At 35.9% G+C, this 13,204-nt stretch overlaps 3 protein-coding genes across 6 annotated transcripts; 2 read left to right on the top strand and 1 right to left on the bottom strand.

Moving 5' to 3' along the window:
* The first annotated feature begins 840 nt into the window (after positions 1 to 840).
* Positions 841 to 1,890, top strand: LOC139901772 (uncharacterized mitochondrial protein AtMg00810-like). Its single transcript, XM_071884450.1, has one exon. It carries the CDS (start codon positions 841 to 843, stop codon positions 1,888 to 1,890), a length of 1,050 nt encoding a protein of 349 aa, XP_071740551.1.
* A 3,136-nt stretch (positions 1,891 to 5,026) lies between these two features.
* On the bottom strand, positions 5,027 to 9,423 carry LOC139898215 (uncharacterized). 4 transcript variants are annotated; one of them, XM_071880940.1, is made up of 7 exons: positions 9,105 to 9,423; positions 8,527 to 8,598; positions 6,663 to 6,771; positions 6,059 to 6,289; positions 5,903 to 5,966; positions 5,519 to 5,721; positions 5,027 to 5,125 (listed from the first exon to the last, which is right to left on the bottom strand). In XM_071880940.1, the coding sequence occupies exons 2-5, from the start codon at positions 8,529 to 8,531 to the stop codon at positions 5,958 to 5,960; spliced, it is 354 nt and encodes a 117-aa protein (XP_071737041.1). In that variant the 5' UTR covers positions 8,532 to 8,598; positions 9,105 to 9,423; the 3' UTR covers positions 5,027 to 5,125; positions 5,519 to 5,721; positions 5,903 to 5,957. The 4 variants fall into 4 exon arrangements, with proteins under 4 accessions (XP_071737041.1, XP_071737040.1, XP_071737043.1 ...); XM_071880939.1 differs by having other exon boundaries at positions 5,903 to 5,946; XM_071880942.1 differs by lacking the exon at positions 8,527 to 8,598 and having other exon boundaries at positions 5,903 to 5,946.
* Positions 9,424 to 10,574: 1,151 nt separating this feature from the next.
* On the top strand, positions 10,575 to 11,465 carry LOC139901771 (putative receptor-like protein kinase At5g39000). The gene has a single exon (XM_071884449.1). It carries the CDS (start codon positions 10,575 to 10,577, stop codon positions 11,463 to 11,465), a length of 891 nt encoding a protein of 296 aa, XP_071740550.1.
* The last annotated feature ends 1,739 nt before the right edge of the window (positions 11,466 to 13,204 follow it).

The following is a 13,204-nucleotide window of genomic DNA, read 5'->3' as shown; positions in this document are numbered from 1 at the left end:
AAAGATGAGAAGGAAAAGGTTACAGCAGCCCCTACATTTACTATAATCAACCCACCACTCAGCACACTAACCGAAACTTCACAAAATAGCCTAGAAATCACAAATAACCAGCCAGAAAATTCTGAAACCCAAACTGAGTTTTCTGGACAGCCTTATGTCGAAGTTGTACCAGCTGATTTAGACCCGGATATCATAGCCCATGACCCACATTTATCACCCTCCACAAGTTCTAGTGACTCACTAAATGCAATTGGACCTCGCGGAGTTCGTTCTTTACATGATATTTATGCTCAAGCTGAAGAAGTGACACTCGAACATGATGAGTTACTTATGGTTGAAACAGATCAGCCCTCAAACTTTAAAGAGGTAGTGGCTTACAAGGAATGGAGGGAGGCTATGGAAGCTGAGTTGGAGGCGATCGAAAAGAATAAAACATGGCAGCTCACTAACTTGCCATCGGGTCATAGAGCTATCGGCTTGAAATGGGTCTATAAGGTGAAGAAGGACAATATGGGTAATGTGGTGAAGTACAAAGCACGTCTTGTTGCGAAAGGGTATGTGCAAAAGCAAGGGGTTGATTATGATGAGGTTTTCGCACCCGTAGCTAGACTTGACACCATAAGGCTCATACTTGCCTTAGCAGTACAACATAGGTGGGGCGTGCACCATCTCGATGTCAAGTCAGCCTTCCTCAATGGAGACCTGGAGGAAGAGGTTTACGTCACTCAACCTGAAGGGTATGTTAACAAAAGCCAAAGTAATAAGGTGTACAAACTTTCTAAAGCTCTTTACGGTTTATGACAAGCGCCTCGAGCTTGGAATGTTCGACTAGATAAAAGTATGAAAGGGCTGTGTTTTCTAAAGAGTTCTCAAGACCCGGCTGTTTACACCAGAAATTCGAAAGGTAACACTCTTATTGTTGGAGTTTATGTAGATGATTTAATTATTACCGGGTCAAACAGTGAAGATGTCATCGAATTCAAAGAACAAATGAAGAATGACTTTGAGATGAGTGACTTGGGGCTCCGGGCTTATTACCTTGGAATTGAAGTGGCACAATGTAAGTGGGGAATAACCTTGCGTCAAACAGCTTATGCAAAAAGGATTTTGGAGCAGTTTGGTATGCAAAATTGCAACCCAGCAAGATCACCTATCGAATCACATTTGAAAGTTGGAAAAGATGAAGGCGATGAAGAAGTCGACCCTACTGAATATAGGCGAGTGGTAGGGTGTTTGAGGTATCTGACTCTTACTCGCCCTGACTTGTCCTATTCGGTTGGCATTGCAAGTCGATTTATGGAGAAACCAACCGCGTTGCATTTACCAATTGTAAAGCGTGTCTTGAGGTATGTAAAAGGTACTCTTGATTATGGGCTCAATTATGGAAGACGTCAAGAATTCGAGCATTTGGTTGGGTTCTCTGATAGTGATCTGGGTGGTGACAAAGTGGGCAGTAAAAGCACAAGTGGAATGGTTTTCTATATCGGAAGGAGTGTAATTACTTGGAAATCTCAGAAGCAAAAGACTGTGGCGTTATCTTCATGTGAAGCGGAGTTTATGGCAGCGACATCAGCAGCATGCCAAACTATTTGGCTTGCAAACCTCGTGAAGGAACCAACGGGTCAGCAGGTTGAGCCGGTTACTTTGTTTGTTGATAATAAATCAGCCATTGCATTGATGAGGAACCCTGTTTTCCATGGACGAAGTAAGCACATCAACATTCATTTTCATTTCATAAGGGAGTGTGTTGAACATGGGCAGATCATAGTAGAACATGTTAACTCGAAGGATCAGAGAGCAGACATTTTTACTAAGGCGTTGGCACAAGTGAAGTTCATTGAAATGCGTAACATGCTCGGTGTAACAGATCCCGAGCTCAGTCCAGTTTAAGGGGGAGAATGTGAACGTAAACTGGACTTGGGGCTGGTCCAGGTGAGATTCTTTAATCAGCCCCAAATCGGCCTAAATTGACACCTAAAATCAGTCCACTTCAGAATGTCCAGAAGCACTCAATTGAAAGAGTCTGCACGATTGAATTAGTTCCGTATTTCACTCAGGGAATTGTGGAAGGCGTGATTTTCATGGAGATCGTGTTCTCTCCAACTATCTTTAATTTCAGTTTTTTCTTCTATTTAAGTTGGATAGCAGTAGCCAGTAGATGAGCAGATTATCAATTTCAGTTTCAAAGTATTGTAATTTCCCTTTAGTCAAAAAGCAATTTTCATTGCAATTCTGTCTTTCATCTTGAGTTATTCGATTAGTATCATATACATATATGATCCACTTAGTTTTAAAACCTACAAATTGTTTATGTTTATTCTATGGTGCTAATTGTTTATAATTCATTTAATGCAAACAACAGACAAAACACCAAAATTGGTGAAAAGAGATATGCATGAGTTTTGTTCTAGATGTTACAAAGCTTTTATGGATAGGTACTATTGTAGTATGCTTAATGCTTAATGTAGTATTAGAAGTTAATACTTATATATTACATAGTAGAAATATTGTATAATTTTTAAATACAACTTAAGTAAATTATTATTCAACTTATTAAAAGTAATTTTATAGGTTATTGGGGACGGGGAATGTACTAAATTTTGGGACGATGTTTGGTTGGGATGTATTCCGTTAAAAAGCAGATTCAAGCGGCTTTACTTGCTGGAATTGAACAAGGATGTGCAGGTAAGATCGGATTCAATGGACAGAAAAAGCGTGGAAGACAATGTGGAATTGGGGCAGAGATATCCGGGGCAGAACCATGGACGAATTGAGTGAACTACAGGATGCAATATCTTCTTTTGAATCGCCTACTGGTTCAAGAGACGGATGGAGGTGGACAGTTAACAACAAAGGCAATTTCTCAACCAAAACTCTAGCAAATCTTGTTGACAGTTCCATCCTTAGTAGCAACGATTCGGGATTAGAGACGATGCGTAATAATTTAGTGCCGAATAAATTTGGAGTCCTTATATGGAGAATTAAACTTAGAAGGATTCCGGTTCTTGTTGAGCTCGATGAAAGGGGTGTTGACCTAGGCTCGATACGTTGTCCTATATGTGATGACGAAACCGAGTCACTTGAACACGCCTTCATTTTTTGCAAGCATGGTAGGGACATTTGGGATAGGGTTCATAAATGGTGGGGAACACATCAGACAAGCAACTTCAGCATTGGCGAAAGTTTCTGCGGGGCAAATGGGGCGTTCAAATCGGGTTGGGGTTCTAAACTATGGCAAGCTATTTAATGGACCACCGGGTATATCATTTGGAAAAATCGCAATCAAAAAGTGTTTAATAAAAAGTGGTGGTGTGCATCGATGGCTCTAAATGAGATACAAATCAATAGTTTCGAATGGATCTCTTGTCGATCACGGAAAAGGAAACTAGATTGGTTACAATGGCTATCGGATCCTTATTCGTATGCTCAATACTATTGTTAGGCCTAATTTTTCTCAAGACCCAATTGACCCGAAAGCTTAACCCATTTGACCCGAATTTGAGTGTTTGGGTCTCAATTGCCAGGTATATATACCCATTTGACCCGAAAGGAAACTAGATTGGTTACAATGGCTATCGGATCCTTATTCGTATGCTCAATAGTATATAAGCAGTGTATTTTTTTCGAGTTCTTATTTAAATCAGTATACTTAGATTCTATAGTTTGTAGGGTTACAGGTCATATTGTATACTAGATTTAAGAGCCGTGCGTTGCACGGGAATTTGTAATCAAACTAAATTGAAACATAAGATCAAAACAATTAATATCTAATATCTAATATTAGTGTGATAATATTAGTGTAATGGGGGTAAGTAATTACCACCTAAGTTAGGTAGAAGTGACAAGAGCAATATCCTCAACCTCCTTTTCACGTTTTGCCTCCAAAGATAGTGACGCAACATAGTAAGCCTAACAGTCTCAAATGTAAAAAATAATTTGAAGCATATTAACTAATGGTTGGTTTGTTGGACTGTTAGTATCATTTGCTAGTTATGTTAATCTTGCAGTTACAGCTGAATATGAAACATCATATTTAAATATACACTAAAATCCGATTCACTACAAAAGATCTTACATAATGGCGAACAAAGTGCAACCTAGTGACCATATATCATTTCGTTCATCAACGTAAGTATGGTTGGGGCAGTCCCACAATTCAGAAGCTCGAAAGGATGTTGAAACGTACGCCGATGCCCATTCTTGAACAATACTCAAAACACACAGATGATTACATGTAATGCAGTATGAAGTGAGCAACCGAAAACTATTAACTATATAGTTAAAATGACAACCTGCAGTTGCATTGCCTCTAACCAGAGCGAATTTGCCTCCGAGCAGGTCGAGCACTTCCAAAATTCATTAATATCGCCAAAGGTGGTTGACCTTTACGATGCGTAAGAAGGACATTTCCTGGTTTGACATCATTTTTCCTGGTTTGACATCATTATGTGCATATGGAGGCTCGAAGGGGATGCAAATGCTCAAGTCCTGTGCAAAGCTACAATCCAGATTCTTCTAAAGAGAACACTTTGTGCAAGAATATCAACACGTATATAACGAAAAAAAGTGTCTTATTCCAGAATCATGGGACTATATCATTTAGTAAATAGGCATGTCACACACACACACACACATACGTGTGTATGTTTGTGTATGTGTGTTTTTGGTTATGTGCACTTCTATTTAATCCTTTTTAGGAATGCTTAATAACACAAGCAGAGCAATACAAATTAGAAAGGTGTATGAAAATGGTCAACCATCAGGTGACAGATTTTAAAGGTCGAAACAGTTCAGTCTGGATTAGCTTAACCCACAGGCCACAACACACTCAAAATTTATAAATAGAAGTGAGCCAAACACAAACAGAAATATTTTTTTTTTTTATCTTCAAAAAAGACTTTGTTTTTAAACTCTTGACCAAATCGACCCGTATCCCTTTTAACTAATTTGTTTATTGAAACGTTGGCCAACTAAAGAATATAAATGACAGTGTGTTAGTTCCCGATTCACAGAGATCGTATTCATTACCTATCTGAAAATTTGAAGACCGTCAGAAGTACAAAAGAAGTCCGTTTTAGATTTCGTTGTTTTTGCATTGTCCAACAACGTCCCATACAAATGTACCCTAACATTCAGATATTCAGTTAGAAGTTATACATACCTAACAATTTACCCTAACAAACAAATATCAAGTAATTCATACCATGTGGTATATATAATAAATATAAATAATAACTAAAATAATATACTATATAAATAATGACCATTTTGACCCATGACCCGTTTCGACTCGTTAGCGAACCCGACATAACCTGGCCCATTTGGACCTGTTTAAGAATCTGTCCCATTTGAACAATGACCCATGACCCATTTCAACACAAAATCGTTTTGACCCATGACCCATTTCAACACTAAATGAGTTTAGAGGACAGGTTTTTTCTATCTTTTTTTGCACTTATCAAGTTGTAAAACTTACAAAAACATCATATTAGAAATGTGATACTTAGGCATTTCGAACCTGCGTTGTGTTCTGATAACTTGGCATTCGTATATTGTGACTTCACTCCTTGTTTTACATGTTCCTTGATGTCACCAACTCCACTTAAAAGTCCAATGACATATGGAAAACAACAACTTGAGACATTTTATATCAGCTTTTCATACACAACTTGACTATGTTGACTTCTGCAACAGATCTTCAGATTCTGACCTATTTAGACCCTGATTTCAAAATCACTTGTTACAAACCGGACAAATATATATTTATGATTCGTAAAATATATATCATTATTCGTACACCCTCACAAATATTGTGTCTTTAGCCCAAATACACACACACACACAAAAAAGTCATAAAATTTTAACGGTAATTTTCATGAATGGGTCAGCACGTGTGGCATACCAGGCAAGTCTTTCTCAAGAATCCTCCACCCTTCCTGTATCTTTCTAGCCCAATTTTAAGGGCGCTGAAACATATGAATATTATGTCCACGAAACGAAAAAAGTGTACATAAAAAGATGAAAGGTACAAATATATTATTGAAATTTTAAAGCTTGCCTGCATCATTGATGAATTCTTTTTTTCATACAAATGATCTGAAAAATCCACAACTGTATCAAAATCTTTGAAACTTTCATATTTTTTCGGAACCTCATCACTATCATGACTTTCCAAGCCAGATGAAATTCCCTCAAAACTCGATCTTCTTGAGTTTGAACTTATAACAATTTTAGTATCCTGGTCCGCCAACATTAAGAAATTGAACTTATACTTGTAGCAACATTGGACCTGATTTAACAAAAAAATAGAAACTTAGATTTGGTTTTCATTGCCAATTACTGGTTTTCTGTAACTGGTCTTATTTTCAACAACTAATTACTAACTAAAACAGTGAAACTTGGATAATAGCAATAAATATTCATAAAATAGGTTAATAATCCCCAACTGTTTTAGTCGAATTATTTTTGTTGATGACATATCTCTTTCATGATGTTTGAACTTACACCAGATAACTGCATTCCATTATAAAGCAATCAATAAAGCAAACATTTTCTTCCTAACTTTTATTGATTTTCTATAATACGTTAGACTTTTAGTTAACTTAATATAGAAGAAAAACAATACACAAATTGATTAAATACTATTATATAGCATAGTATACCTCCTCTTGTCTACCCTTGGCTTTCAATTCCGAAATCTGATAATCAGCTGATAGTGGACCAATCATGACCGCATTAGGTTCATTACTACTTCCCGAAAATACTCTTTTCCTATTAAAATTATAAAAATTAAGATACAAACATGACGAATTCAAATTAAACACACACAAATAGTCACAGGTAACGATTGAAACAGTAAAAACTTAACATGAACAACAAAACTATTAACGATGAACAACAAAACATAATTGCTACGGTTTTTACGCATACCGATAACTATAAGATAACAAATTGGTATGCAAATTAGAACAACTATGAACTTGCGCCCAACGGTTCAACCCCATGTACTTTGTGTCATGGGATAGGGAGAGGTCATGGGTTCGATCCTTAGGGATGAAATGATTTTCTTTAAATCAATTGAACACCAATAATGGTGGTATATATTGACCCTATAGGGAGGTTTTACCGGATTCGTTCAAGGACCTCTACCCGGTACACTGCCCGAATGGATGTGTTCCCAGGTACCGTCGATCGGGTTCGGGTTTCCACCCAAACGTGTGTGTTACGTGCAAATGATGAGGGTCGTTGAAAGAAATGCTCTACTGATGCCAAAAAATCGCCGTTCAAAAAAAATTAGAACAACTATTAAAGGCTTGACGATAGGTTTGCATAAAGACATCATATTTTTAATTTTCAAGATTTTAATTAATAAATTAAGCTCTTCTGGTTGTAAGTATATCTAACAATCGTTCTCTTACATGTGTAAAAAAAACATTTTATTCAAATCAAAGAAAGTAAAAGACACAACCTGAATCATATTCCTGAAAATCTTGTTATATTCTTGTTCTTCAAACGGATAGGCTTACACAACTCGTCAATATATGTTTGTAATGTGCCCATTTGACTTGTGAATAGTAAATGGGTCAAAAGTATACCTGGCAATTGAGACCCAAACACTCAAATTCGGGTCAAATGGGTCAAGCTTTCGGGTCAATTGGGTCTTGAGAAAAATTAGGCCTAACAATGTAAATCAAAACTTAAAAAAAGATTCAAATAAGTTTCTCTCCAACCTATTAAGTCTTATACAAAAAATGAATGAACGGGTCTAATGGGTATCAATACTCAAAGATCAATAAATAGAAATAGGTCTAATGGGTTTTGTGAATGGGTCAAATGGGTCAAGCATAAAAAGTTTCATCCGTAAAAAATTTATAAAGCATTCATGTTTATATCATTTATTATGTATATTAATGTTTCTTATGTATATTTAATTAATAATAATAACTAAAATAATGTAATAAATGTAATAAATGTAATAAATGTAAAAAAAAAAAGTGATGTAACCCGTTTGACCCATTTGACCCAATTGACATGTGACCCGTTTCGACCCGTTACCCAAACCGACCCAACCTGAACCATTTTGACCCGTTTAAAAAATTGACACGTTTGACCTATGACCCATTTCAACCCAAAACTATTTTGACTCGTTACCCAAACCGACCCAACCTGACCCGTTTGCCAGGCATAGTCAAAAGTGCTACTTATAGTATAGAACTTTTATAAAAATCAGTGTTCTTGATAATTTACACTTATGCTTCAAGCATAAATGATCAGAGAAATTAGTAAAACCTGCTTAATAAGCTACAAAAACCATACTTGTTTGACCGAACTAATTTGAGTCTCATGTGGAGCATGCAAAACTATTGTGTGAACCTACCAAAAATAATAGAAAATTTTATGATAAACCAAAAATGAGGTATTTTTAGAACTTATTGCTCACTATTGCAACCCATGACATAGGTTGCTTCAAGTATGAGTGACATCCCAAATCTAAAACAAATTAACCATGGTAATAATTTTCCATACAACATGACCCATTAATATATGAGATGAACATGGTGGTGTCTCAATTGTCTTTTCTAGTATTGCTCTAGCAACCTGTACAATAATCAGAAATAAGTATGAGACATGTACCCCATCTACAACCAACTTGTTGGAAAACAAAGATCTCAGACCAAATTGTTATAATTTTCTGAAAATTTAATCAACTTTTTTTTCTGAAATATTTCTTCAGCACAGATTAATTCCACAACATTTGATAGATTCAACAGCAAATTCTTCACTCAAATCCACACACGCCAGCTACTTTATTTTCTAGTTAACTGAAGACTAACTTCACCCATTCTTTATCTTTAACTACATTATTTAGAAACAAATTCAATATAATTTGATCCAAAGTCAACTTGTCATCCTTTTAAGAGCAGAATTTCAGTAATGGAGAGTTCACACTAAACATATATTCAACCACTAATAAAAAAAATATACCAATTATTCAAATAATATGCATAACAAAACAGAGTGACATGACTGGAAATAATCAATCTATTATTTGCATAGTATATTGAATATAAAAATGAAATTATAAAGTGGAAAGGGGTTATTACCTTTGATTCAAGAACCCTAATTTTGCTTAAGTCTAAATGATTTGGATGATAAAATTTAGATGGATCTTTCAAGGCTTTGTGTACAGAAAGCACGATTGGGGTTATGAAATTGGATTTGAGCATTAAACGGACTGGCCTGATAATTACGGTAAAATTCGATTCTCCGAATTTAAATGTAACAATTATAACCGATTGATAAAATAAAATCGTTTGAGAAATTACAATTGCCATTTAGGGTTTGTATCGAATGGGTGAAAGAGACGACGAAGGATGTGATTTAGGGTTTGAGTTTGGTTTGGGTTGAACAGACGAAGATGAATTGTGATTGATGATGTTTTTTTTTTTTTTTTTTTTTTTTGTTTTGTACATGGCATGATTAGTTGTTAATGATAATTAGCCTAGTGATTAACATGTCAGCAATTTAGATTAGAATTAACTAATGGAGTGCCATGTAGGATTTTTTTCATGATTTATATGATGTAATAGATAGATAGATAGATAGATAGATAGATAGATAGAAGATAGATAGATAGATAGATAATAGATAGATAGAAATAGATAATAGATAGATAGATAATAGATATTAGATAGTCTGGTGATGAGTTCTAGTTTACAAAGGGCTATGTGTATTTGTAAGACCACTCTTAACCATGACGGTCTGTCATGGGATCACGGAGTGCCACATCAACGCCACATCATCACCTTCTTTCCATCACTAACCAAAGACTAACTGCTAATAACCATGACGTACCCATCACACACTTCCTCACACCCACTAAATTAATTAATTATTTACGGGTATAAGTATTAAGGCAAAATGTACAATAAATGAATGCTAGTTTTCTGTGATCCATTTTGCTATCCAACGACAAAATAAAGCACGGGTGATGCAACGGCGGGGAAGGACGGAATGCTAGTATTGGGGGTGATCAACCACGGCTCAAGCACGGTACCAAGGACGATACTGTTACGACCCCTCTAATAGTGTTTTCTATCTATAAAATTTATGCATCTTTTCAAAAAAAAAAATTAAATTATTTAACAAACTCGTGAATTTACGGGTCATTCAACTATTATCATTTTCCAACAAAATATACGAAATATACCAAATAGAGTCTATAAAACAATATGCCTTTCTAACCTACCAAATCGTTCAATAATAAATTGAATGATATAAACAAGAATTTGGGCACAAATCAAACTTTCGAAACACGTTTAAGTATGTGTTTTCATATAATACACACATGATTTCGACAGCATGAATAATTGAACCAGGCCAGTTAACAATGAAGTCAATTTTAACTCTTTCTATAAAGACGTTATTTTCCTCTCTGAAAGGAAATTTTTTAGGAGTAAAGAAGATACTGTCAATGCCTACCGACTAGCAATTCCTAAATGTACCTGTTGACCAGAAACTGCCAAAAGCTCTTTCATGGCAATGATTAAAGAGTAGCTCGGAAAATATAGCCAATGATTTTACCTGAATATATGAAGTCTGCGGATACAAACCCCTCAATCATACTGCCTGACCAAACATGTCAACGTTTCACACTTGCTGAGATTCATTCTGCAAGCAACAACTTTGATGAGACATTCGTTATTGGGCGAGGAGGTTTCGGTGAAGTGTATAAATGTACCAGAAAAATTGGTTTAGTAGACCAAGTTGCATTAAAACGCTTGATAACTACATCTAGCCAAGGAGCCCGTGAGTTCGAGGCTGAAGTTGAGGTCCTTTCAAAGTTGCGACATGGTAATCTTGTGTCACTTATTGGTAATTGCAATGAAGAAAACGAGGTGGTTCTAGCCTATGAGTTTATGCCCAATGGAAACCTTCAAGATCTCCTCCACAATACTGGTACAGATCTATCCTGGTTACAAAGATTAAAAATATGTATTGGCGCAGCTCGTGGGTTAGATTACCTTCACACAGGTCCATCAACTCAACACGGCATCATACATCGCGATGTGAAGACCTCCAATATTTTGTTGGATGCAAATTTTGCTGCTAAAATTTCAGACTTTGGGTTAGCCAAAGTTGGACCAATAAACCAAACACAAACTTTTGTGAGCACCAGAGTCAAAGGGACATTTGGATATATGGATCCATCTTATTTTTTGAGTGGAAAACTGACAAGAAAATCTGATGTTTATGCCTTTGGGGTTGTACTATTTAAGGTGTTGTCTGGTAGGCAAGCGGTTGATCGAAGCATTGACGAAGAGCAATGGAGTTTAGCAGTTTGGGTTCAAGACCAGATAAAAGATGGAAAACTCAATCAGATAATTGACCCTAGATTGAACAGACAAATATCAAAAAAAATCCGTGAAGGAGTTTTCAAGTATAGCAGCCGAGTGCTTGTGTAATCAACCAAAAGAACGCCCTAAAATGGCAGAAGTTGTGTTTAAACTCGATTCCATTCTGTTGCAAGAAAGAACTACCACTGATTATGTTTGTAGAGTATGTTTTCTGCTTCAATTCATGATTTCGTGTTGATCTGTGATGTAACAATATGTGTATGTATCGATATGAATGTATAGGTATATGAATCAGTATATATGAATGTGTGTATATTGTTGAAGAGATGAAGATGATGATAGAATGATGAATGCAGTAGAATGAATCTGAACTATTTCAATACATTGTGTTATAATTAAATAAAGTGAGGTTGAGAGAGTATTGTCTTAAGTGTGTGTTTGTGAGGTGTAAGGGTGAGGTGAATTATGAAGGGTTAAGTCTAAACTAAGCTAAGTGTGAGTATTTATACTCCATCACTTATACATCAAATTACATCTATGTTAAGTCCTAACAATCTCCCCCCTTAGATGTGATTTGATGTTGAGCATCTCTTGACTTTGAACTTTGGAGGAAGACTTGTTTGAAGACTTGTTGATGTTGCTTTTGTCTTGAATGTATGTAGGGTTCTCTTGTTTCTTATTGTAAGAAGTTGTTTATGGTAGTTGGTGAAGATTTGTTGATCATTTTAATATCTTGAATTGATGAGAATTCTTCTTTTGAAATTCTCATAAACTTTAAAGTTTTGGTGATGAGAAATCATGTACTTGACGTGTTGTTGAACTAGTTGTAAAACTTCTTCTTTTGGAAGTTCTTGTCTTTGTTGATCTCATGGTTAAGTTGTTTTATGTCATGTTGATGAGTTATTGAGAATCTTCTTCTTTTGGAGATTCTCTTGATCTTTGAATATCTCTTGATTGTCTTGAAATGTTGTTGAGTAAATGGATTAACTTAATTTGTTGATGTAAGAGAGCTTTAATGATGAAGTTTAAGATGTGTGGTCTTCTCTTGCTCCCCCTAAATTGATGCATTATCTCTTGCTCCCCCTTGATCATTGCATTCTCTTGCTCCCCCTTGATTAGACAATAGTTTGTTTCTTTGAATGTTATTGACTTGATAAGATCTTTAAAATGTTGGTGCGGAAGCATTGGTAGGCTTTGAATGTTCTTGATAAAGATCTTGAATGTTCTTGATGAAGATCTTGATCTGGTGTTGGCCTTTGGTATTTGAGGGAGACTTAGTTTGAGCTCATGAGATCACTTCTAGAATTAGTATCAACATTTGCTTTTCTCCCCCTCAAGATGTGTTTGTGAAACGAATACATCATGAACTTGAGTTGATACAATTACAATGACAAAGGGACAATTTAGGACTATCTAATTCTGCATCAAACCGATGTAACTCCGTGACCATCTCCTCCAGATGTGTTAGATGTACCAGCATCTTCCTTATCATGACTATTCTTCGCCACCACATGACTATTCTTTGGATCAAAATCGTCATGCTCATCTCTTTGATGACATAAAGCTGGGCTACATGAAGTAATAGGATAACGTTCTCTAGTTTTGCTAGCACAAAACGTCTAGACTCTGTGTTAAGTTTCGAATCAATGCACGTTGATGAAGATCATTTTCAATCTCTTTGAAGGAGAGATGTGGTACACTGGAGGAGGATGACACTGAAGATCCTAGCAATGTCGGTGTAGTTGTTTGAGTCATCGTGAGGACTGGTTTTGGGGTAATTATTGGTGGAGGTTGGGGTAATGAAATGTGTTATCCACAGCAAAATCTTGGTTTTAGATTTACGACAC

Source organism: Rutidosis leptorrhynchoides, chromosome 3, assembly GCF_046630445.1.
Source record: "Rutidosis leptorrhynchoides isolate AG116_Rl617_1_P2 chromosome 3, CSIRO_AGI_Rlap_v1, whole genome shotgun sequence".
NCBI lineage: Eukaryota > Viridiplantae > Streptophyta > Magnoliopsida > Asterales > Asteraceae > Rutidosis > Rutidosis leptorrhynchoides.
This window is presented reverse-complemented; position numbering and strand designations above follow the sequence as displayed.

Bases quoted from the DNA above. Each gene is read 5' to 3' on its own strand.
- LOC139901771 (XM_071884449.1), top strand. From the start codon at position 10,575: ATGATTTTACCTGAATATATGAAGTCTGCGGATACAAACCCCTCAATC.
- LOC139901772 (XM_071884450.1), top strand. From the start codon at position 841: ATGAAAGGGCTGTGTTTTCTAAAGAGTTCTCAAGACCCGGCTGTTTAC.
- LOC139898215 (XM_071880939.1), bottom strand. The intron at 6,290-6,662 runs GTATACTATGCT...TTGTTAAATCAG, and splicing joins CCAAGGGTAGACAAGAGGAG to GTCCAATGTTGCTACAAGTA. The intron at 5,947-6,058 runs GCAAGCTTTAAA...AAATTGGGCTAG, and splicing joins AGAATTCATCAATGATGCAG to AAAGATACAGGAAGGGTGGA.